The sequence below is a fragment of the Heterocephalus glaber genome, unplaced genomic scaffold (genome assembly GCF_053883595.1).
Source record: "Heterocephalus glaber isolate CG9 unplaced genomic scaffold, H.glaber_assembly_v1.0 deba00001689, whole genome shotgun sequence".
Lineage (NCBI taxonomy): Eukaryota > Metazoa > Chordata > Mammalia > Rodentia > Bathyergidae > Heterocephalus > Heterocephalus glaber.
Window position 1 is genome coordinate 15119685 of NW_028258414.1, and position 25137 is coordinate 15144821.

Sequence of the window (25137 nt, forward strand, 5' to 3'; positions counted from 1 at the left end):
CCTGGGCTATATAGTGAGTCCAAGGCCAGCCTGAACTACATAGCAGGACTCTGTCTCAAAAAAACAAAAACAAAAAACAACAAAAAAACCCTAGATTTTTTCTTTATATATATTTTTAATTATCAAAGAAGCAAAATTTAACCTTTAGTCTAATGATAGGTCATGTACTATAACTGTCATTATTGTTAATGTGGAAAATTGTTTTTTGAAAGATTAAGTCATCCAAAATAATTGTATTTTATATACTTTTCTCTACTTTGCTAGTTTTCATTTTTAATTGTACCACTGATATCATCCTGTGTCAGTAGATGTATATTGATTTCATTCTTTTTAATGGCTGTCACTACCTTTTTGGTAAACATTTATTTTTAATAAGGAGAGATTCCTCAAATTTTTTGACTACTCTTTTAAATTTTGTGATCAAACTATTAGGGTTCAACTGTGTCAGGGCTTATCCTAACAGTGTAGTTTCAGGAAATTCCATTATTGCAGATGCCATAATTAATGCTAAAGCAAACAGCACAGAGGCTTTGTAGCTTTTGGAAGCAAGCAGGGAAGGAGAAACTTGTGCAGAAATACACACAAAAGTAAATGCCATTCTCCTAGCACTTGGATTCCAGAAGTGAAACTGGAGTGCAGAACTGCCCATATTAGGAAACAACTGGTTGCTTGATGGACCACAGTGTTAGGTCAAGTAATTTGTCCTTTGTGGGGAGAGATACAAAAAGGAATTGGTCAGAAGGATTTTATGTCAGTTGTCTTTACAACCACTCCCATATCTTCCCACATGATCTCATATGGTGATGGCAGTCTAAAATCAACCTTTCCCCATATCTTTCACCATACACTAAACTCAAATCAAAATGGATCAAAGATCTAAATATTAAAACAAATACTAAATCTACTGGAAGATAGAATAGGTAGAACTCTTGAAGATATTGGTGTAGGCAAACACTTCATGAACAAAACCCCAATTGCACAGGCAATGTCAAAGAATCAACAACTGGGATCTCATCTTATTAAAAAGTGTTTGTGGGGCCGGGGATTTATCTCAGTGGTTCCGCCGCCTGCCTCGCAAGTGGAAGGACCCGAGTTTGATCCCCGGTACCAAAAAAAAAAAAAATGCTTTTGCACAGCAAAATAAACCACCAACAGAGTGAAGAGACAACCCGTGTGGAAATCAGTGTGGAGATTCCTCAAAAAACTAAAACTAGAGGTTCCATTCAACCCAGCTATTCCTCTTCTTGGTATCTTCCCAAAATAATTAAAAGCATCATACCACATATGCACATCCATGTTTATAGCGGAACAGTTTGTAATAGCTAAATCTTGGAAAGAGTCCAAATGCCCATCAACCGATGAATAGATAAAGAAGATGTAGGGTTTTTTATACAATGGTATACTACTCTGTCATAAAGAAGGATAAGCTGGAGACATTTCAAAATGGATGTGCCTTGAGAACATACTCTTAAGTGAAATAAATCTAACACATATGTTTAAATACTGCATTGTTTCTCTGGTGAGAAACTGAAAGTATAAATAAAGACCAAAATCTATAATAGATATTGGGAAATGGAAAGAAAAATGTTCAAAAAGAAGGGGGACAAGGGAGGAGAGAGGAAGAAAAAAAGGAAGGGACCAGGAAAAAAAGAGAATAGAAGGAAAAAATGGAAACAAATGTTTTGTAAATAAGGAGGGGAACGAGTTGAAGGGAGGGGTGGGAAATGGGAAAAAAGGAAGCAAGATATATCATGTACAGGTACAAAGTCCCTATGATGAATGCTATCATTATGCATATCTGAAATGTACCAATAAAAAAATAAAATCAACCTTTCATTTTAATTGGAGAAATTTAAACCCCAGCTCCATTTTTAAAAGTGGAGTTTCTGAATCTGATTCCAAAATGAGGTTATTGGTTATTTTCTGAAATTCAGCAGGGTTCAAAATCTGTGTTGAGATTGATTTGCATTGGTCTAAGCATGCAACATGTACTCTTGCAGTAACACAGTGAGCAAAATTCTAGAGGACAAACAACTTCTCAACTTCTCTGGCATTGATTATATTTCACCTTAATAAAATTTCTGTAACTCTCATTAGACTCTATGTGGTTTCTGGTCCTTTCCAATACTTAGCTAAGACTTGGGGAAAAAATAGTACCTTGCAAGAGGAACATAGTCATGTGGTATATGCCGTGTATGACAAGGAAGATATCATGAACCAGAAGCCCAGACACCTCCAACCTAACAAAAGTAGTACCCCACACCCTGCATTTGGGGGACCTTTTCCACTACAGTTCCTCCAGCATGCTGTGCATCCTCTGGTCATGCATCTAAGACACCTGCCACGTGTAATCCAGAGTTTCTCTGCACTTTTCTCCTACTGAAATTGACAGATTCATTTTCTTTTGAACCAGAAAGAAGGCATCCCAGCCAAACTTAACAATAGAAAACTATGTTACTGTCATCCAGTGTTGTGCTTGGAAAGAAAGATTTTTGAAAGGTGTAAGGCCCTGGCCTGTGTGTATGTATATCTATGGACACATTTACAACAAATAGTTGACCTCACAATTCTCCCAGTGGGCAACCTCACTGCCAGGCTGACTGGCTTGGGTATCCTTTCCTCTCAGTCTCATGAACACTTGACAGCGTCTGGCTTCACATAGTTCTGTCAGATCGAGGGCCAGATGGCTCCCAAAGAGTTCAGATCAGAGGCACAGGTCTGTGACCAGATGTCTTGTTCTAGGACAGATGGCTTAAACTGCCGCCTGCTCCCTTTCCCTCTGGCTATCTGGGACTGCTGGGTGCTGGGGCCACCATGGAAATCTGGATGGAGCTTTGCAAAGAGAGCTTTGAGTCTCATGGAGAGTGAAACAATACAATGTTTTCAAAGATGAATCACTTTGGGCCTGGCCTTTCTGCCAGTCATACAGGTCTGACCTCTTCTATTGTCAGGTGAGAGAAAGAACAATAAAGTCAAGTCCTTTCATTAGAATGTTGGCAAATCACAGTCACAGGCTTGGAAAGGATCTCTGCAGTGAGCACAGGCTGAAAGGCAGCGTGGCAGGGCTGCCCACTCCCAAGACTCACTTTGAAAAGGTTTTCAGTTTAGCTTTGCTGGTTGTGGTGGTGCACACTTGTAGTCCAGCACTCTATGCTGAGTCAGGAGGATTGCTGCAAGTTTGAGGCCAGCCTAGGCTATATAGTGAGTTCAAGCCCAGCCCTGAACTACATAGCAAGAGGAGAGCTTATCACACACACACACACACACAGAAAGTTTCGCTTTGGGCCTCAGTAGAAGGTGCTGGCATTTTTCCTATGCTGAGTGGCTAATGGGTCACCAGACACCAAAAGCCAATTGTCTGATTTAAAATACAAACAGCTCGGAGAAGCCAGACACATGTGGAACCTGCTCCCTGTTGTGGGCCCGGCTGGAAGAGAACCATATAGACTTTTCACTGGTGCTGAGTATGTTGTTGGAAGGAAAAACTGTGCCATTTTAATTGACGATGATCAGTCCATCACCTGAAATCATGCTGTGTTAACTGCTAACTTTTCTGTAACTAACTTGCAGCAAACAGGTGAAATTCCTACTTTAACAATAAAAGATAATTCTAAGTATGGTACCTTTGTTAATGAGGGAAAAAATGCAGAATGGCCTTTCTCAAACTTTGAAGACAGGGGATAGAGTTACCTTTGGACTGTTTGAAAGTAAATTCAGGGTAGAATATGAGCCTTTGGTTGTGTACTCCTCTTATTTAGATGTCTCTGGGAAAACTGCTTTAAATCAAGCTTATTACAACTTGGAGGACTTACAGTCAACAACTGGACAGAAGAATGTACTCACCTTGTTAGGGTCTCAGTTAAAGTTACCATTAAAACAATGTGTGCACTTGTTTGTGAGTGTCCGATTGTAAAGCTAGAATATTTTACTGAATCATTTAAAGCAGTTCAGTCCAAGAAACAGCCTCCACAAATTGAAAGTTTTTACTCACCTGTTGATGAACCAGCCATTGGAGGTAAAAATATTGATCTGTCAGGACAACAGGAAAGAAAACAAATCTTCAAAGAGAAAACATTTGTATTTTTAAATGCCAAACAGCATAAGAAATTACATTTAGCAATTGTTTTTGGAGGTGGAGAAGCTAGGTTGATAACCGAAGAAAATGAAGAAGATAGTTTTTTTTCAACTCCTGGAACTTGTGTTGTTGACATAGGAATAACAAATACACAGATCTTAATTCCCGACTCCTAGAAAAAAATAGATTCACTCAATTTTGGATATACTCCAAAGGCAGGGTCTTAGATCTATTCCTGAAGCAGAAATTGGATTGGCAGTTATTTTCATGACTACAGAGAATTTTTGTGATCCTCAGGGCCAGCCCAGCACAGGATTAAAGACAAAGGCTCCAGAGCCAAGCCTTTCACAAGACTGGTCAGTCAGTGAAAAACTCATGTGAAGTGTTCCTGAGAACACTGCAACATATGTTGCTGACACAGAATCGGACCAGGCACATACATATATGTATTTGACTGAAAAGCCAAAATAAATAAAAATCTCCAAAATGGAACAAAAATGTGGATCATCTTCACAAGAAATAACCATTACAAAAAAAGGCCCCAAAACAAACTCCAATAATAACATAGCATCAAATACTCTGGTTAGGGCAAATATCCAAAACTATCAGCTTTCACCAACTAAGTTCCCAAGTGTAAATAAAAGTAGAGATCACACTTCTCAGCAGCAACAGACAAATACCATTAGAAACTACTTTCAGTCATCTCCCCCCAAAAGGGAAAGGGATGAAGAAAACCAAGAAATGTCTTCATCTAAATCAGTGAGAATAGAAATATCTTGTTCTCTTTTAGAACAAACACAACCTGCTATAACCTCACTATGGAAAAACAAAGAGCAAAATCTATCTCAGAATGAACCTATGGAAACAAAATCAGAAAGCTTATTTACAGATGATGAAGATTTAAAATCCAGTGTGAAAAACTGACAGTAAATCTGTTTCTACAGAAAGTCTAAGATCAAAAAAATAGAAAAGAAATTGATTTGGCCATAGAAGATCAACTATTGGAGCAGTTTTGTTTTTTTTTGTACTGGGGATCAAACTCAGCACCTTGTGCTTTCAAGGCAGGCACTGGAACCACTGAGCTAAATCTCCAGCCCTTGGAGCAGTTATTCAAGAACACGAGACCAGAGTTAGAAATTGAAGTGAAAGTTGAAAAACAAGATGTCAACATTAGAAAAAAGCCAAGCTTGGATACAGAAACAAATAACAATTTTGATGATAAAATAATACCAAAAAGTGACAAAATACCTCAAGAAAGTGAAGATGGGAAGAAATGTGAGCTCAAGAAAGAATCACCATGGTCAACTAAAGAAGTATCTAATAATGATGAACTTCAGGACAGCAGTGAGATGCTTCCAAAAAAGTTGTTCATGACTGAATTTAGATCACTGGTAGTTAATAACTCCACTTACAGAAATCTATGTGGGGTAAATAATGATCATGGTCATTAACTAAAAAATTTCAAGAAATTCAAAAAGGTCACATTTCCTGGAGCAGGTAAACTTCTGCACATCATTGGAGGATCAGATCTAATAGCTCATCATGCTGGAAAGAATGCAGAATTAGGAGACTGGTTGAGACAGGAAATGGAGGTACAAAAGCAACATGCAAAGAAGAGTCTCTTGCTGATGATCTCTTTAGGTATAATCCTAATGTTAGTAGGAGAAGATAATTGAGAACTTTAAAAAGAAATTATGAGCTACCGCCTGCCTCAAAAGCACAAGGTCCCAAGTTCAATCCCTGGTACAAAAAAAAAAAGAAAGAAAGAAAATTATGAAAACAAGCTTCCCAGCAAGCATTTACTTCAGGCTGAGATACATGAAAACAGTGTATGAAAGAGATTTAAGTTTTTGAGGCCTAAATTTGTTAAATAAAATGCACAAAACTCTAAAAAAAATAAATTAACTTAAATACAAACAGCTCTATGCAAGAGGAGACCCAGGAGGCAGCCTGACAGGCATCTCCCTCCCGTGGGGTGATGTCTCAGAAGTCCAATCAGAGTGCATCCATCCTACAACACCCTATAACCACCCAGGTGACTGCAGGAACTTGTGGACTTGATACACCTCCTTACAGGGATGCTTCTGTCACAATCTTTCTCTACACACACTTACTATTTATACCATTTACTCAGCAGAGGCCTCACACACCCCCACAGGGCTCCTTCATCATCTGGTTCCACTTCAATTTTCCATCACAGTGAAAGGTTTAGTAACTTTAGGACAGTCCTCTTCTGCCTTACCCAGGGCTTTAATCTCCCAAAACAACAACAACTTCTTTTTCCTCTCCTCCTCCTCCTCCCCCTCCCCCTCCTCCTCCTCCTCCTCCTTCTCCTCTTCCCTTTCCTCTTCCTCTTCTTTTTTTCCCCCAAAACTTCTTGTGGGGCCAATTCATGTTGAAAATGTAATCACTGTTAATTCCAAAGACAAAGCATTTTATATGTTCCCTGAGTTGCCAAAGTGATGCCAAGCCATGCTAAAATAGCAAGTCTTATTAGTACAGACACAGCCACATCAATAATGAATGTTGCCTATCACAAACACAAACTAATTTCCTCTTTATTAGTTATGACTAAATTACATTAGTGCTCTAACATAGGCATATACTTCCTGTTTCTCATCTTTTATGCACTGTACATATAAGACTAGATTTATAACAAAACATACACTAAAAATGATACCCAGGTCAGTTGCACACAGCTATAATCTTAGCACTCTAGGAGACTGAGACAGGAGGATTACAAGTTTGAGCCTACCCTGGGCAATTTAGTGACTTAGTGAGATTCCATCTTAAAATAAACAATTTTAGGGGGCTGGGGATTTACCTCAGTGGTTTTGCCGCCTGCTGCGCAAGCACAAGGACCTGAGTTTGATCCCCGATACCAAAAAAATAAAAAATAAACATAAAAAATTTTAAAAGGGCTGAGGGGTAGCTCAGCACAAAGGCCCTGGGTTCAATCCCCAGTACTGGAAAAAAGAAAAAAAGAAGAAAAGAAGAAAGATATTCTATGTATGTATGTATGTATGTATGCACTACTGGTTACTGAACCCAGGGCCTTTGCACAGAAGTATATCCCTGGCCTTTTTTTTTTTCTTTTTAAACATGGTCTCACCATGTAGTTCAGGCTGATATTGAACTCACTGTGTAGCCCAGGCTGGCCTTGAACTCTCGGTGATCCTCCTGCCTCAGCCTCCCGAGTGCTGGCAGCCTTTTTGATTTTTCAGACAGGTTCTAAGTAAGTTGCTAAATTGCCCAGGTTATGTCCAAACTAGCAATCCTCAGCCTTCCATAGTGCTGAGATTACAGGTATGTACCACTACACCCAGTTTTATATCTACCTATCTATATAATTATTATTGTTGTTATTTTTTGAGAAAACATCTCACTATATAGCCCAGGCTGGCCTTGTTCATAATCCTTCTGCCTTAGCCTTTCAAGTGATAGGGTTACAGGCATGCACCATAATACCCCATGAAACCCAATTCTTTTTGAAACCCAATGTTTTTATAATTTAATTTGCATGTGCATGCATATGTGTGCGTGCGTGCATGCATGCATGCCTGTGTGTGACAAGGAACTGACCCCAAGGCTTTTGCACTGAGCTACATCCCTTGCTCCTCATCTTCTCCTACCCTTTCTTCTTTCCCTCCTTCTTCTTCTCCTTCACCTTTTTTTTATTTTGAGACAGTCTGTTGCTAACTCTCTAAATTGCCCAGGTTGAGTTCAAACTTTTGATCCTCCTGCCTCAGCCTCTCAGAGTGCTGGGATTATAGGCATGCATCACCATCCCCAGTTTATTGGTTTTTTGTTTTTTAGAGAAGACTATGATAGCCCTTCTAATTCACAGGAGATATATTCCAAGACCCCAAGTGATGCCTAAAAACTTAAGATAGTACCAAACTCCATATTTAGTGTACCGTATCTTTTCCTTTTTAAAAATTTTTATTAGTCTTGGGCTGGGGATTTAGCTCAGTGGTTCCGATGCCTGCCTAGCAAGTGCAAGTTCCTGAGTTCGATCCCCAGTACTAAAAAAAAAAATTTATTAGTCTATGTTTGCAGTACATAATGATTACAGTCTTCATGGGACCTGGCATGTGTACATAATACATCTTAATTCGTTTTACATCCCTTTTCCCTATCCTCCCTTCCCCCATGTCTTTTCCTATACGTATATACCTATGACAAAGTTTGATTTATAAATTAGATGCAGTAGCCAGGCATGGTGGCAAACACCTGTGATCCCAGCACTTGGAAGGCTGACGCAAGATTTCCGTAAGTTTGAGGGCAGCCTAGGCTGCAATAGTGCATTCAAGGCTAGGCTGAACTATGTAGTGAAAATAAAATCAAATATAAATCAATCAATAAGACACTGTAAGGGATTAACCATAACTAATAAAATAGAATATAACAATATATTACAATAACACTCATGTGATTGGGCCAGGGATTTAGCTCAGTGGTTTTGCCACCTGCTGCGCAAGCGCAACGACCCGAGTTCGATCCCTGGTACAAAAAAAAAAAAAACAACCTCATGTGATTGTAGTTAAAATACCTTACTGTACTTTTATCTTTTCACTTAAAGGAAGCACTTTACAGGTGCTATTTGGCACCCGTACTACTCTAGTGTTTTGGAGCCATTCTTAAGTAAAACTACAGTTACTTTCTGTTTCAGCTGCTGATGTCATCTAGTGGGGTCACTTTCCTGGGCCCTGTACTCCAGCCTGAGGCAAAAAGAAAAACCCAAAGAGGTTGGTAAATAGCTACATCTCCCAGGGCCCTGTAGGCCACATGAAGGAATTTAGGCCTGATCACAGAGCTGTTAAGGAGCCCTAAAGCATTTTAGGGAGATCAGATCACTTGGGCTGCAGTGAGAACCGTAATTCTAGAAGTTTTGACAGGAAGGAAACAGTGAGATAAGGCTTTAGTCACAGAATATGGGATCAAGGGAAAGACTTTTTTTTTTTAAAGCAAAAGACAGCTATCATTTAAATTCACCCTCCTGCAAAGTTCATTTGCTGGAAACTTAATCTTCATTGCAAACCAGCATTGGAAGACAGGGCCTAATAAGAAATGATGAGGTCAAAGAGCTCTGCCTTTGAGAATGCATTAATGTCATTACTGCAGGAGTGGTTAGTTATCTCAAGAGTGGGCTTGTTGTAAAAGCAATGCTGGACTCCTTTCTGCTTTCTGTCATGATGCAGCATGCTAGCCCTCTCCAGATGAGACCTCTCAGACTTGGACTTCCCAGCCTTCAGACTGTAAGAAAGAAATCCATTAAAAAAAATAAATTACCAACCTCAAGTATTCTGTTACAGCAATACAAAACAAGCTAAGACAATGGGTGAAACTAGAATTTGCTTGACTACTTGCAGAAGTATCCAATATTGCAAAGGGATTATGGGAGATCCCTGAGAATTAGGAAGGGAAATTTGAGCATTATGAAAAGTTTCACTTTTAAGAAAAAGCTTCATACAATAAAATTGACTTTATATGACAAGTCTGTGGATTTTTATACATGTATAAATTCATTTTATACCACTAAAATCAGGATTTAGAATTCCATCACCCCAAAGCCCTCCCATCCTTTTTGTGTTTGTTTTTTGAGACAGGATCTCCCTATGTAGCCCAGGCTGGCCTTGAACTCTCAGTGATCCTCCTGGATGCTGGGATTACAGGCATGCACCACCATCCTCAGCTGTATGATCCTTTTAAAGATTTAAGCCTAATAAAGTCACTCCTCTGCTCAAAACTCTCCAGTGGCTTTAGTGGTAACTGGCAATTGTGGCATGGCTGACAAAACCCTGCATCATTAGGCCCTAGCTGTCTCTCTAACCTTGTCTCCTACCATTCTCCCCCTTACTTGCTTTGTGTCAGCTATAGGGGTCTCCTTGCTATTCCTATGTTGTGTCAAGCATGTGCCTGCCTCAGAGTATTTAAATTTTCAGTATCCTCTGCTAGAACCTTCTTTCTCTAGACATCCACATGGTATACTCTATCTAGTCAAATCCAGTGTCTATGTAAGTGTTCCTTAACGAGTTCTCCAACATCTAAAACAGCAGCTATTCGACAGCACTGTATAATCCCTGCCTTACTTTTTTCTTTCATAGTCCATATCCCTGACACTATTTGTTTTTCTGTCTCCCTAAACTAGTAAATTTCCTCAGGGGCAGTTTTGTCCACTGATCAATTTACATTGAGACGAGTGCTTGGTCTGGAATACACTGGGAGTTCATTGAATATACTGCATAATTTTTTAGGAGGGAACGACAGGATGAGAACATATGTAAGTATATTTCTAGATTTCAGGCCAGTTTACATTTTGTTACTTATACGGTAAGGTAATCAAGGGAAATGATATTGAAGTGTAGGGTTAGATTTGCAGCAATAGTGGCAAGCAAATTGAATGGAATACAATGAAGTCAGTATCTGTTTAAGGTTGATAACTAGTTTAGTAATGCCAATCTGTTTGGCAGGACAGTTTTCTACAAGGTATAAGCATGGAGAAATTTGGAGGTCCAGCCAGAGTGGAGGTATTATTTGGAGAAAAGGGACTGTTGTGGGATTGTGAGTAAAAGCAGGGTTGTAATGATATGCCATCGAATCTAAAATGTGTAGGAAGGGAAGTTAAGAGTGGACGGGGTGAACCAAGATGCATTATGTAAAGGTACAATTCCCAATGAGAAATGTAATTGTGTTGTATACCTACAATGTACCAATATAAGAATTTAATACAAAAAAATGTAATTTGGAGAATAAAACAGTTTAACTACCAAAAAAAAAAAAAGAGTGGACGGGGTTAGTGGCTGAGAAAATTAGAGGCTTTCAGCAGATTGAAAGTTATGATAAAGTGAAAGAACAGTTATGCTGTTATGCTGTTTTAAGCAGTTACACTGCGAGGATAGAAGGCCGATTGGGCCAAGGGATGTTTGAATTAGTGATTCGTGACGCTACAGTGTTTTGGGTGACAAGGTCTAGGTTTTGATTGGGATTGGGAGGATCGCTATAGATGAGGCCCAGTGTGAAATGGGCTGTCGACCTACATTCTGAAATGACCAAGATGGTCAAAGGGGAGAAAGTAAGACAAACTGCTGCACGCGCAAATCGACAACTACTGTATTCACTACAGAGGTGGTCAAATGGGCGGCAAACTCTTAAGAGGAAGCGTTGGAGAGAAGTAAGCGTGTGTCCAACGGGTGACAGTATCTGATGGACAGCTCCCACCTCTAGGACCTGGAAGTGAGAATATTAACTCAGGTGAGGGGTCCCAGGGGTTGCAGGATCATCAGGAGACAGTCAGGTCTCGTTCAAGGATTGAAATCTGGTCTAAAAGAGGGAAAGCTTAAGAAAGACCCGTTTGAAGAAGTGGAGACCGAAGCAGCAGGAAACTCTAACATCTCTTTGTCCTTTATTAACCTTCCTCCCAGCCTACCCTAACTGGACAGCAAGCTCTGCAACAAGAAAACACTTGGAAAGCAGTACCCAGCCCGGCTCTTTTCAACTCCGCGCGGAAGGGCTCCCACCGGAACTTCTCCGGGTCCGCGCTCTCCCATTGGTTGAAGGTTCGCCCGCTTCCACTTGCTTCCGGTTACGACCCCCGTAGGGCGGGGGCGTCCAAAGGAGTCACTTCCGCCTTGCCCACCCCCCCCGCCCACCCCCACCCATTCCCTTTTTAGTCGCTTCCGGCCTTAGGCCCCGCCCCACCCATGGGCCCCGCCCCCACCCTTCTCCCGCCCCGGCCGGTGGCCCGGCCCCACCGCGCCGCTTCCGGTGTGGGCCCCGCCCCGGCTGTGGCCCCCGGCGGCGGCGGAGCAGTCGGAGACGCGGCTGCGGCCTGGGGCCTGAGCGGCCATCTAGTCCACGGCTGGCGGCCCGAGCCTCACAGGTGAGCCGGCGGCGCCCGCTCTCGCAGGTGGCGGTTGAGGGTGAGGGAGGCAGGTGTGCGACGGAGCGGGGACGCCTGGCCCGGAGGAGAGAGAGAAAGAGGTCGGGGCCTGGGGCTGAGGGGAGCCCGGCTTGGCGGAGGGAAGGTGACGGGGCTGCTTGGGGAGGGCCCAGAACGGAGGACTCGGGGTGGGCGCGAGCGGGCGGGCAGAAGCTGCGCAGGCGGGCTTCGCTGGCTCCCGGGTCCGGACAGGGGGTTGGGGGAGGGGCCGCGCGGGAGGGCGAGGAGCTGCAGGTTCCTGAGACCCGAGCTCTTCGAGTGCAGGCAGGTGGCATTGTTAGGATCCCTGCTGCCAGGGGACGGGGGAAGATGGGGTCTGGGGGAGAAAGTGTGTCGAGTTGTAGAACTGAGTTATCTCAGTTCCCGGGACTGTACACCATGAAGATGGTGCCACAGGATAAGTGACGGGCAGAGTTTGGTTGAGGAATTATTTCAGTTGTAATTGATCCTGATGATTATAAGGACATATTTCAGTGGTCAGTTGTTGAGATTATTCTTTTGTTTAGTTTTCTTTGACCCAGATTGTTTTGGTTTATTATTACTTTTTACTTTAAGTGAACACTTTTGTCAACTGGATTTAATATGGGCGCAAATTTTTTCATGCTTTGTACACTGTAAGAAAAGCTAAAACAGAATGAAAGCATTGCTGCAGGCCTAACTTACATTTTCTAAAGTGCCAAGAGAGGAAGTAAAGGAAGTCAGAGGCAAATTGGAATTTGAATCTTTCACAGAATTCAGAAGGCATAACCAGCACTTCTAAGATAATAAGAAAATGAGAATTTTTTACCTTTTTTTCCGCCTAGCTTTAAAAAGTGTACCTTTTTTACTCCAATCTGTAAAAAATTCATAAATCCAAGCCATTTTTATTGCTAGGGTGTGATTACTTCCCCATGAATTTTTGAAGATGCTGAAGATTTTTTTTTTAATCTTCCAACCCAGTTCTAAAACACTGAAACAATGCAAATATCATGTCCCAACCTGTGCAATACAGCTGGTTCTTTCATGTGAAGACAAAATTACACACCATGTTGCAGGCCCTGTTCACCCTAAAATTTGTCCTTGCATAGTAATCCATTCAGTATGGAGACTTGCTGAGAAAACAACTCAAGGGAGGTTTGTTGGGGGTGGGAGCTTAGAAAGGAAGAAGGGGGGGTTAGAGGTAGAGAGGGTGTGAAAGGGGTGTTTGGAGACCGACTGTTAAGAATGCAGATAAACCTGCCCCCAGAATGCTTTTGGCCTGAAAGTCTTTTTCTGTAGAAGTGAATCACAAAGAAAAGAGTTGCTAGATTTATTTGGCCATATATTAAAAAAATGTATTAACTTATTTAGACAATATTGATACCTGTTTCAAATTAATTAACTTTAAAATCTCCTGAGGAATTTGCTCCTGTTTGTTTTTGAACAAGGATTGCAATTTGAGACTCCTGCCTCCTTTTGTGTTTTTTTTTCTTTCATGTTGTTGAAATTGGATTCTTTTTGAGACTGTAATGTCCAGTTAGCCAGGTTCAGTCCATTTCACCAGCAGGCTGGCAATTTGATCTGGCAAATTTGCAAACTTTAAACTCAAGAGCAGTGTGCTTGGTCTTGCTTTTTCTGTAAGAGAAGTCATGCTGTCTGCCTGATGCTTCTGTCTAGCTTGGATGGTAATTTTTCTCTGATGGGCCTGGGAACATAAGGGATATTCTTTCTTTTGTAAGCAGGCTTTTCTTTCCCTTTATTATGGTGGTTTTCGTAGTTACAACCCCCAGTACAGTACAAACACAGTTGCCTTTTCAGCAGTAAACAGGAATGTTTGATAATGTCGAGGGAGAGAGATCAGAACACAGATGTTGTCAGATTAAATAGCTGCTGGATTTGTTTCTTTTAAAACCCTCAGTAGTCTACTACTACTGAAATTTACCCCGCTGTTTCCCTTCTTAGATCTTGTTCCTTCATTTACTCCCCCTCCCCAGGCTCCAACACTTGTGTTGAACCCAGATTTAGGAGCACATGTTTAGTGGTCAGAGCTATGGCCCTTTACTGGAGAAATGAAAACCTTTTATACCTGTTTCATGTAGTTTTTTTTCCCCTTCCCCCTCCTTTGTGGTTTTGGTTAATCACTTAAAGTGTAGAGCCAGCCTGCCAGCTAGGCCGTGCCCTGGTCCAGAGCCATGCCAATCTGTGAGTGAGACTCACAGCAGTGATGGAGCCGATGCAGCAACAGCAACAGAAGCAGTCACATCTGGCTCCTCTGCAGATGGATGCCCGAGAGAAGCAGGGACAGCCGATGAAAGAAGCCCAGTTCCTATATCCCCAAAAGCTAGTCACACAGCCTACTCTTCTTTCTGCCACACCTGGAAGACCTGCCAGCAGCCCTGCCCTGGGTCCCTTAGCCAGAGTTTCACCAGCCACACCAGTGGCCCGAGTTTTTGAACGGAGCAACGTGAACTCAGAGCCTGAGGAAGAGGAAGGAGGTTTGGAAGATGAGGATGGGGATGATGATGTTGCAGAGGTGGCTGAAAAAGAGGCCCAGGCTGCTTCCAAGTATTTTCACGTGCAGAAAGCAGCTCGCCAAGACCCCCGAGCAGCACCCATGTCCAGTCTGCTTCCAGCACCAGGGCTCCCCCAACATGGACAACAAACTAAAGAAGACCTTACCAAAGATGCTTCCAAGGGTCCACCTTCTGTTTCCATGGCTGGGCAGCCAACCTGGAATCCGGAGGAGCAGCTTAAACAGGTGAGTGTTTCTGCCGTGGGAGGCTGTTTGTTCTTCCTCAAGAGAGGGTACTGGATGGTCAGGAGCAGGGACTGTGCAAATCTGGGCCTCCTTGCCCTACTTCACTGACCCACATCCAAGACATGAATAGACTTTGAATTTTTTTCTCACCTTTGTTTTCTTGGGCTGGAGCTGCAGTTTATTGGTAGCATGTATGCTTAGTATGGCCAAGGCCCTAAGTCAGTGGTGGCAAACCAATGGCATGCTTGCCCCAGCTGGCTGTTTGTTATCATTGAAAGCTCTAAAAGATTGGCATCACTCCCTAGATTCTGTCCCCACCATACACACATAAATGTTTGTTTTCTTGAGTAAAGCAGTGGAATGCATAAATTAGTCTTTATGTAGATTGTCTCAAATTTGATGTGAAAGAATGTCAGCACACCCTCTTTTTCAAAGGAAGGATGAGTTTGCTGCAATGTCACGAGGACTATCTAAAAATGGGATAGTTGACTGTCATTAATTTTTCTGATAATAACATAAAAGAACAGACTTGCCCAAACATTTTCTAGTTGCAGGCTAATGCAGGACAATGCCCTTTAAGGACAATTTATTGTATTGTAGCTGAACATAGCTGACAAGAAGCACTTGTATCACATACTTTTCCCAAGAAAGAGCCTTGTGTACATTATTTCATTTCACCTTTATATCATCTGCTTAGAAAGAAGGATAGACCACACAATTCCTTTTTAGCTGCAGAAAGCTGAAATGACTTCTAAGCATAGCTGAGTATCATCAGTCAGCTATGAGGCTTTTTAAAAAGGCAGACTGCAGAGTCCTAATGAATGATCTTGGAGTGGATCCTTTGATTTGTGGCCCTTTTCTGTGTGGCCTGCACTGCAGTTTTCCTCACTTAGAATGAGAGTGATAATAAGTTGTGCCAGGGTGAGTGGCTTGTTGGTTTGGGCAGTTCGTGAGAAAGCCATTAGTATGTGGGTACTGTGGGCACGCTCCATGTGACCCAGTGATGCTGTTTAGAAATCACTAATTAGGAGCTATGGGCTTACAAGGGGCCACTGAAATCATGTAACAAAAGTCCTTTGGAACCTGAAAAATAAAGCAGCTTTGGATCAAGAAGCACTATACAGTTGCCCCAAGTTTTACAATGGCAGTGTTGGCGTTAGTGTTGGCGTTAGAGTCTGCGGTAGGAAATGGGTCTCGACACATTCCACCCCTTCCATATCTTACCCTTGAAATCTTTTTTGTGGCACTGAGTTGCTGTGCCCTGTGTTTTCCCATCTGTAGAGTTAAAATAACAAAGATGCCTCAGGGATGTTGGGATTAATGAACTAGCCCACACAAATATCTGCTCAGTGCCAGGCACTCGGTACCCAATGGTGCTGCAGGATGTTTGATATAAACAGTGCCATCCTGCATCCACACCAGCGTGCTACTAAAAGTGCAGAGGGTTTCCTCATATCACCCAGGGAGACAGCAGCAGACCTAGGACTAAAATCAGAAGCCTGACTTCCACAACAGCGGCTCCCTGGCCTCCAGCCCAGACCCGCCTCCCAGCTGATGGCTTTGGTTTAGCAAAACATCTGTGAGTTGCTGGCAGCCCCCTGTGCGGCTGTGTGGTTGGCAGAGTTCCATGCCGGCCGCTGAGTCAGCTCGTAGTGGGATCCCGCCCTGACAGTGCTGGGAAAGTTCAGGCCCCAGGCGACTGGCTGCCCCCGCCTTGGCAGCTGGCCAGCCTCTGCATGTGTGCGGTCGTTCCTAGAAAGTGCAGCCTCGTGCACGGAACAAGTGCGCTCCAGAGCCTGTCTGTCTTCAGGAAGTGCAGCAGGTGTTGAGGTCAGGCCATTAGAGCTTCGATAAAAGAGGCTCTTCATAACTGGCGTGTGTGTGCACACACATGTGCGGCACTGCAGGGCTTTGAGCCCCAGGTTGTAGATGGCAGCGGCCCAGGGCTGCACAGCTCAGTGTTGGAGTGGCTGGCTGTTGGCATTGGAAGCTCTTTTGAGTTCATTTCAGTTTCTGAGGCTCACTTGCTAATTACAGACTGGCTGGCAGAGGACCTGCCAAAATATTTACATAGATGCCACAGTAGCTGAGGCTGATCCCACCCTGAATTTACCTTACCCCTAAACTGAGAGGTCAGGAACCAAGTCAGGGGGGCATTCATTGGGTAACAGTGAACAGTGACTTGTGTGCCTCTTGTGGATTCACTTTTACAAAATTGATTTAGTGTGTGTTCTTCCTCTAATCTGGCTTTTAAAGGAGTAAATATATGTGCTTGAGGGTTACAAAATTGTTTTTTAGTTGTGCTTTGGAAGGAGGACTAAAAAGCAGTATTTATGGGAGAGCCTACAGAAACCATATACACTATGAAACTATTTTTATTGCTCAGTCTTTTCTGTGTGTAATTAACTTCTGGAGAGCAGAAATAGCCCTGCACCCTCAACAATTCAAAGGCCTCTCACAGTTGATACAAGATTTTGCTGTTAATGTGTTACAGTGTCCATTTTGTTCTTTTAAACAAGGAACTTGCAGAGAGGCTCTCTGAGGTGCTCTGCGACCTCAAGGCAGATTGAGGCTGGGTACCAATAACATGACTTTGTCCTGTGTCTGCTGAAGCCCAGCCCCCAGTCTGTGCTGTTGTGCAGGGGTTTTTTTGTTTGTTTGTTTGTTTGTTTTGGTACCGGGCATCGAACTTGGGTCCTTGAGCTTGCAGGGCAGGCAGCGGAACCACTGAGCTAAATCCCCGGCCCTACTGTGCAGTTTTAAAAAAATGTTTATTTTTATTAGTACATGTTTGTAGTACATAATGATTAATTCTTTATGAGGTTGGTACATGTATTTTTTTAAAAACATAAGGCAAATGTTCATTGAAAGTTCAGTATACTACTACTACATTAGAAAATGGCTAAAATGAAAATACCAAGTATATTTTTAAATTCCAAACAAATAGAATTTGTCTAGTTCTCTTTTTTACTCATTTCTTCATTTCATTGACGTAAAGACATGGATCTGTTAGGGTCAATTTTTACAAAAGTTTTGAGACTATTTGGTTTTTTTGGAGACAGGGTCTCACTATGTAGTTCGGACTGGGCTTAAATTCACTATGCAGCAGGTAAATTGAATTTGAACTTTATTTTATTTTATTTTATTTTTTATTTTTTGGTACCGGGGATCGAACTCGGGACCTTGCGCTTGCCAGGCAGGCCCTGGTACCACTGAGCTAAATCCCTGGGCCTGAATTTGAACTTTAAAAAAAAAATTAGGCAGTGACATTCTAACCATGCTTTGTATTATATATATTATATATTATATTTTGTCAGATACTACCTTCAATTCCTTTAATTTGTATTAACCTGGAATTTTTCTCATATTTTGAAATTTAGTTCCTTTGAATATTTATGTTTTAGTTATCACTTTTAAAGAGCATCTTCTCAGTTAACCTTGCTAAAGTAATATTATATAATAACATGAAAATTCAGTGATGCTCAGTATTAAGTGTTTTATTTCCAGTTCATGCACATACTGACACGCTATTGATTGGACCAGCTGTGCTGGATGGCTTCCACCTGAAGGTTCAATTTGGGTCAGATCCATGCGTCTCATGTGCTAGAACAGGGAAGCACTCCCAGAATGCTTCCTCCAGAGAGGCAGAGGCACTGTGGGGACATAGTAGCGCATGCTGCTTTGTCTAGGCTTTGAATAAGCACAGAGCTGAATTTTGAAAATGTGTTTTCATGATCTTTAAGCATTATCTAGAGTATTTAATCTCCTTATTGTTGTAATTATTAGTTGAGTTATTTTACCCTTATTTTGTGATTTATAGTCTTCTTGATAGGCCAGGCATGGTGGCACATACCTGTAGCCCCAGCTCGTGGGAGGCTGAGGCAAGAGGATTGCCACAAGTTCAAGGCCAGCCTGGGCAACATAAGGAGACCCTGTCTTAAAAGAAAAAAAAAGGGGCCGGGGATTTAGCTCAGTGGTATCGCTGCCTGCTGCGCAAGTGCAAGGACCCGAGTTCGATCTCTGGTACCAAAAAAAAGAAAAAAGAAAAAAAAAAGTATATTTTTCTTGATAGTTCATTTGTGCTGTCTGTAATAAAATAGCTGAGACTAGATGATTGATATGGAAGAAAATTCATTTTTTTCAGGCTAGGAAGTCTACGATCGAGGCCCAGTCATCATGTGGTGAAGGCCTTCTTATGGCATCACACATGATAGAAGAGCAGCGCTTCTGTTAAGGCCCCAATTCCAACTATGAGGGGCCCCCTTCATGACTTAATCACAGCCCAGGGCCCCAGCTCTTAACACTTTAGTACCATGTGGCCATTAAATTTCAGTGCTTTGATTTCAGAGACAGCACTTGCCATATTTGTGTTGTTATTTTCTTTTTGAATTCATTTTTTTCCATTCACTTATGTTTACCTATCTTAAAAATTATATACTTTAATGGTTACAAAAGTGATTTTAATATACATCATTTATAATATCTAGAGTCACAAATATTCTTCCCCAAAATACACTCTAATTCCAAACATCTATTCTTGATTTATATCATGTGCTAGAGTATATATGTATGTATTTTAGTTCTCTTTTTAAACTATAAAAAATTATGTTCAGTAAATTTTCATTTGAATATATCTACACATTTACCACTTTTTTCTCATTATTTCTTTGTATATTAGACTTCTGGATATTTTCACACACACCCCTTTTTGCTGCAGATATTTTAAAATGGGATTTTATTTCAAACATGCACATACCAAAGTGAAAAGTTTGTATTATATATATTTCAAACATGAACATACCAAAGTGAAAAGTTATTTTTTTCTTACAGCATAGCATAGCTTCAGAAACCAACAGGAGTACTCAAAGTATTTGGCAAAATTCGGTGGAGATTGGAGGTTGGCAGATATCTGCCACCTTGAAAAGCAAGGCTGGAAAAGCTTAAGGATACCAGAGATCATCCTTTGATTCTGAAATCCCTCTCAGAATATATAAAGTCAAAATTATTTCATGGATTCTCTTTGAAGAAACTCTTAGGAATTACTTGCTTCTCAAGGCCAGGGTAGTTAGAGTGTAATATTCTGTGACATCAGAGTGATGGGAAGATGGATAATGCCATATTTCTATGGGCAGAGTAAATAATTGGAAAACAAGAAAACAAAGAACTGAGTGTCCTTTCAGAGGAGATCACACAACCATCCCTGGGGAGGCGGTGTTGCTGGCCTTTTAGGGGTGGTCCTCTGTTCTCCGCCTAGAAGATGAGTCAGGCAATACAGGCTTTGTCTGTTGTGAGCCCATGAGTAGAGCTGAGTTTCCAGATGGGTGGAAACCCTTCCATAGAATGGGAAGATGAGCATTGGCTTGATAGTGTAGGCCAGTGTGTGTGTCTGAGTTTCTGCATACTTTGGCAGGCACTTTGGTTACCGTGGTGGCTCTGCAAAGCACCAGGAGTCATTGCTCCATAAATGTTGGCCTCTTCCCTGTTCCCTTCACTTGCAGTATGTTTTATGAGGCTTTGTTTCATGGTTGTCTTCCAAGAGGTAAGAGTCTAATTTCAGAAAACTTGCAATTAAGGAATTCCTAACCCTTCCTACACCTTGCTAATCACATTTGCTAACAAGGACAGGGAATTGCCAATTCCAACACCTGGAAGCTAGAGCGCACTTAGCTTGTGACAGTTGGAGCAGTGCCTCTGCAGGGTGAAAGCACAGGACCCTCCACAGCCCACAGGAACCATCATGTTAGATGTGCATCCAGAGATGGGGGGCGTGACTTGAAAAGAGATTTTGCTGTGTTTTTTTCCCAAAAAATAATTGACTTTATCCATGATAAATAAGAACTTTATTATTCACATACAAAATCAATTGCCATCCTTCTGTGAGAGATGACTTCCTGCTGGACAGTTAACAAAGAGGCTTCTTGTCTCTTAATTCTATGACTAACTGGATCCAAGATCTGTCCTGCTCAGTCAGGTGTAGCCCTTGGGCTTGGCCTACTTTTCTGGGTACACACTATATGACTAGAGCAGTTGAGGCTTTTTGTAAAAATTATGCAAAGTATTGCTTTAAATAGGACTGTGGGTTTCCCCTCTTGGAAGGGCTGTCTTTCATGCCACTGATGCCTATAGTCACAGTGAAGTCTGTCTAGATGAGTGGTTCTTAATTGGAGGCAGCCCTCTCCTGCTTCCTCAGGGGATATTGAGCAGTGTCAGAAGATATTTTTGGTCATTGTGACTGGGTCAAGGGACAGCCGGGTTACTCACATCTAGTGGATAGAGGGCAGAGATGGAGCTGAAAAAACATCTTACAATATACAAGACAGTCCCTCACAATAAAGAATTATCTGGTGCACAGTGCCAAGGCTGAGACACACTACTCAAACACAAGTCACTAGAAAAGAACATGCACTGTGCTTTCAGACACTGCCCAAGGCTCTTTCCTTTTGTCCTTCAGTCTCAGTAATGGAGGAGTTTGGCAACTTTGAGTTTTTATCACTTCTATTTTCAATGTCATGTTGTGTTTGTAGTTATCTGAGTGAACAGACTGTCACTTGTGAGAGCACTGGGGCCTACAACTGAAGATATCTTACCACTACAGTGGTTCTTCCAGCCCAGCACTGCAGTGTCTGTGATGTCAGTGAAATTCATGAGAAATTAATCTCAGTAGATTAAGGAATAGATACTTGGCAGATGTATTAGTAACAGATGTAATTATTGAATCAGCGTTATTTCAAGAGACACAGAATGTAGATTGACTGATTTTTGTAGTTCTGGGGATCGAACCCAGAACCTTTAGTAGCTTTTACCCAGCCCTATTTATTTATTTATTTATTTATTTATTTATTTAAAATTTTATTTATTTTATTTTTTTGAAACAAGGTCTTGCTAAGTTGCTTAGTCTGAGCTGGAACTTGTAATCCTCCTGTCTCAGCCTCCCAGAGTGCTGGGATTATAGGCCTCTGCCACCATGCCTAGCCAAGAGGTGGATTTAGATCTGAGCTCTACTACTTCTTACTTGCTGCAGTTCTTTGGACAACTGTCTTAACCTTTCTCTCTCAACCCCAACCACCCATCTGTTGTAGAGGATGATAATCCTCTTCCATCATCCTCAGGAAGCTATTTTAAAGATATTACAAAGGTGGAAGAAAAACAGGAGTCTGAGTTTTTTGTAAAATGTATACAGCATACAGTGGTAAGGTTGAATTGTCATTAATACCTAAATACTTCTTTTTTTTTTTTTTTTTTTGGTACCAGGGATCGAACTTGGGACCTTGTGCTTGCGAGGCAGGCACCAGAACCACTGAGCTAAATCCCTGGCCCCGCTAAATACTTTTTAAAGCTGTAATTTTTCAGTCTTTTTTACCTTATAGGTACGATGCTTTATGAATGGTAGACACTACTTAAAACAACTTCTTTTCAGGTTTTATAGAACTGTGGCCGAATTCCAGTATTCTGACATTCTCTTAAGTTTTTCAGGATTAAGGAAAAGCTGCTGCTTTCCATATTAGCATAGGGAGATAGAGGTAGGTTTTATTGATATTGAACCCTTATGAATTTATGATTACTGACTTAACCTGATCCTGTCCCTCTTAACACCATGGTGGCCCAGATCCCAGCCCCTCCTAGACTTCCAGGATGTGCCCCATCAGTGACTCCATGCTTGACTCTTTGGATCCACTCTCTTCTGAAGCTGCTTCCAAGTTTACACATTTTATCTCCCAAACTAAAAAGATTAAAAATTAGAATCTGCCTCATTCAGTTGTTAACAAGGAAATGAGAGATCATTTTTAAAGAATTTTCTGTTGAAGCCAAGCATGGTGGCACACACCTGTGATCCCAGAACTCAGGAGGCTGATGCAGGAGGATCATGAGTTTGAGGCCAGCCTGGGCTACATAGTGAGTTCAAGGCCAGCCCAAACTGCATAGCAAGACCCAGTCTCAAAGAAAACAAAAGAATTTTCCCTTGACCCTCCAGCATACCCTCCAGTTTTCTCTGTTCCTTTTTCTCCCTGAAACAAAGCTGCTCAGAGGAATTGTTCGTGCTCCTAACCTCTATCTCGTCACCTCCTGCTCTTTCCTCAAAACGTTCCAATCTGGGGCCAAGGATTTAGCTCAGTGGTGCTGCCACCTGCTTCACAAGTGCAAGGTCCGAAGTTCAATCCCCAGTACCAAAAAAAAAAAAAGGTTCAATCTGTCCCCTGTCCCCTAAGCTGCCATTGCAAAGGTTTGTAATGACCGCCATGTTTCTTAGCCCAGATGCCCTGACCACATTTGATTTTTCAGCAGTGTTCAGTATTGTAGACTATCCCAGCTTTAAAAACCCTTGTTTCTGCTTATTTTTCTTTATCATGCTCTCTTCTCTCTGGCCTCTAAAACTCCAAGTTCCCCAGGGCTCAGTCCTAAGCCCTCTGTTCTGTGTGCCCTTCTTGGGCAATCTCTTTTATTCTGTGGCTTTAAATATAGGTTATTGACTGCAGTATGCATTGTTTGAGCCCACGTTTTCAGTCAATGACATTCCCAGCTACCTCCTTGGTATTTCTATTTCTTTTTTTTTTGAGATAGGGCCTCACAATGTAGTTCAAGCTGACTTTGAACTCACTATGTGGCCCAGGCTGACTTTGAACTTGCAGTGATCCTCCTGCCTCAGCCTCCTGAGTGCTAGGATCACAGGTGTGCACCACCATGCCCAGCTCAGGTATTTCTGTTTCAATAGTTTACTCACATCTCAAGTTTAATATGTGTAAAACTGGACTCTTGATATCTTTTGTTGTTGTTGTTGTTAAATTCGTTTATTGGTACATTTTAGGTATACAACACAATTACATTTCTCATTGGGAATTGTACCTTTACATAATGCATCTTGGTTCTTATTTTTTCCCCATTCCTAGCCCTCCCTTCACCCCCTCCACCCTTCCCTATTTACAAAGACTTTATTTCCATTTTTTCCATTTCTCATCATTTTTCCTTTCCCTTCTTTCCTTTCCCCTGCCCCTCCCACTACCCCTACCCCTTGGGACCTTTTCTTCCTATTTTACATTATCGATTATTCATTCTAATAATTGGTACATTTTAGGTATACAATATAATGACATTCATCATTGGAAATTTGCACCTTTACATAGTGTCTCTTGGTTCTTATTTTTCACCTTTGCCCAGCCCTCCCTTCAACCCCTCCAGTCCTCACTTTTTACAAAGATTTTGTTCCTATTTTTCCATTTTCTCATATTATTCCCATTCCCTTCTATCCTTTCCCCTAGCCCTCCCACTTCCTTCCCCTTTGCCCCTTTTCTTCCTATTTCACATGACCTATTATACATTTAGTCCTTATTTACACTTTCAGTTTCTCACACTAGAGAAACTATTCAGTATTTACATGTGTGTCCTATTTATTTCACTTAAGAGTATTGCCTCAATGTGCATCCACTTAGCTATAAATGTCTCTAATTTCTCATTGTTTATGGCTGAGTAGTACTCCATTTTATAAAAAAACCACATTTTCTTTATCCAGTCTCCAGTTGATGGACATTTGGGCTGTTTCCAAGTTTTAGCTATTACAAACTGTGCTGCTATGAACATGGGTGCACATATATCACTGTGGTATGATTCTTTTAATTCTTTGGGGAAGATCCCCAGCAGTGGAATAGCGGGGTCAAAAGGGACTTCCAGTCCTAGTTCTTGGAGGTATCTCCATACTGATTTCCACAGTGCTTGCACCAGTCTACACTCCCACCAGCAGTGGAGCAGGGTTCCTCTTTCCCCACAGCCCCGCCAGCATTTGTTGTTGGTTGATTTCATGATAGCAGCCATTCTTTCTGGAGTGAAGTGGAATCTCAGCGTTGTTTTCATTTGCATCTCTCGAATGACCAGTGATGCTGAACATTTTTTCATGTATTTATTTGCTATTTCTACTTCTTTGTCTGAGAAATGTCTGTTCATTTCAGATGCCCATTTTTGGATTGGGTCTTTAAATTTGGGAGGTCTGATCTTTTTAAGTTCTTTATAGATTTGAGATAGTAGACCTTTGTCTGAGGAAGAGCAGGTGAAGATTTTTTCCCACATTGTGGGTTGTCTCTTCACACTGCTGGTGGTTTCTCTTGCTGTGCAGAAGCTTTTTAATAAGAAGAGATCCCATTTGTTGATTGTTTGTGCTAGTTCATGGGCAACTGAGGTTTTGTTCATAAAATCTTTTCCTACACCAGTGTCTTCAAGGGTTCTACCTAACCTCTGTTGCAACTGGTTCAGAGTTTCTATTTTAATATTTAGATCTTTAATCCATTTTGATTTTAGTTTAGTGCATGGTGAGAGACATAGGTCTAGTTTTAATCTTTGGTAAGTTGAAGTCCAATTTTTCCAGCACCATTTATTAAAGAGGCTATCTTTCCTCCAGTGGGGGTGTTTGGCTCCTTT

The 25137-nt window shown here is 41.6% G+C and overlaps 1 protein-coding gene, 1 long non-coding RNA gene and 1 pseudogene across 4 annotated transcripts in view; all 3 read left to right on the forward strand.

The window, feature by feature from the left end:
* Window positions 1-3396: 3396 nt before the first annotated feature.
* On the forward strand, window positions 3397-5924 carry LOC101702349 (nibrin-like; annotated as a pseudogene).
* A 2829-nt stretch (window positions 5925-8753) lies between these two features.
* Window positions 8754-11689, forward strand: LOC110344099 (uncharacterized). The gene is made up of 4 exons (XR_002386401.2): window positions 8754-8823; window positions 10227-10358; window positions 11202-11329; window positions 11500-11689. It is a non-coding gene; the product is annotated as an uncharacterized LOC110344099 (long non-coding RNA).
* Window positions 11690-11807: 118 nt separating this feature from the next.
* Arid3b (AT-rich interaction domain 3B) overlaps window positions 11808-25137 on the forward strand; it is a 53787-nt gene continuing 40457 nt past the window's right edge. For all 3 annotated transcript variants that reach the window (XM_004855464.3, XM_004855465.3, XM_021236913.2), the window contains exons 1-2: window positions 11808-11957; window positions 14124-14733. In XM_004855464.3, the coding sequence (XP_004855521.1) occupies window positions 14200-14733 (534 nt within the window). In that variant the 5' untranslated portion in view covers window positions 11808-11957; window positions 14124-14199. The remainder of the gene's footprint in view (window positions 11958-14123; window positions 14734-25137) is intronic.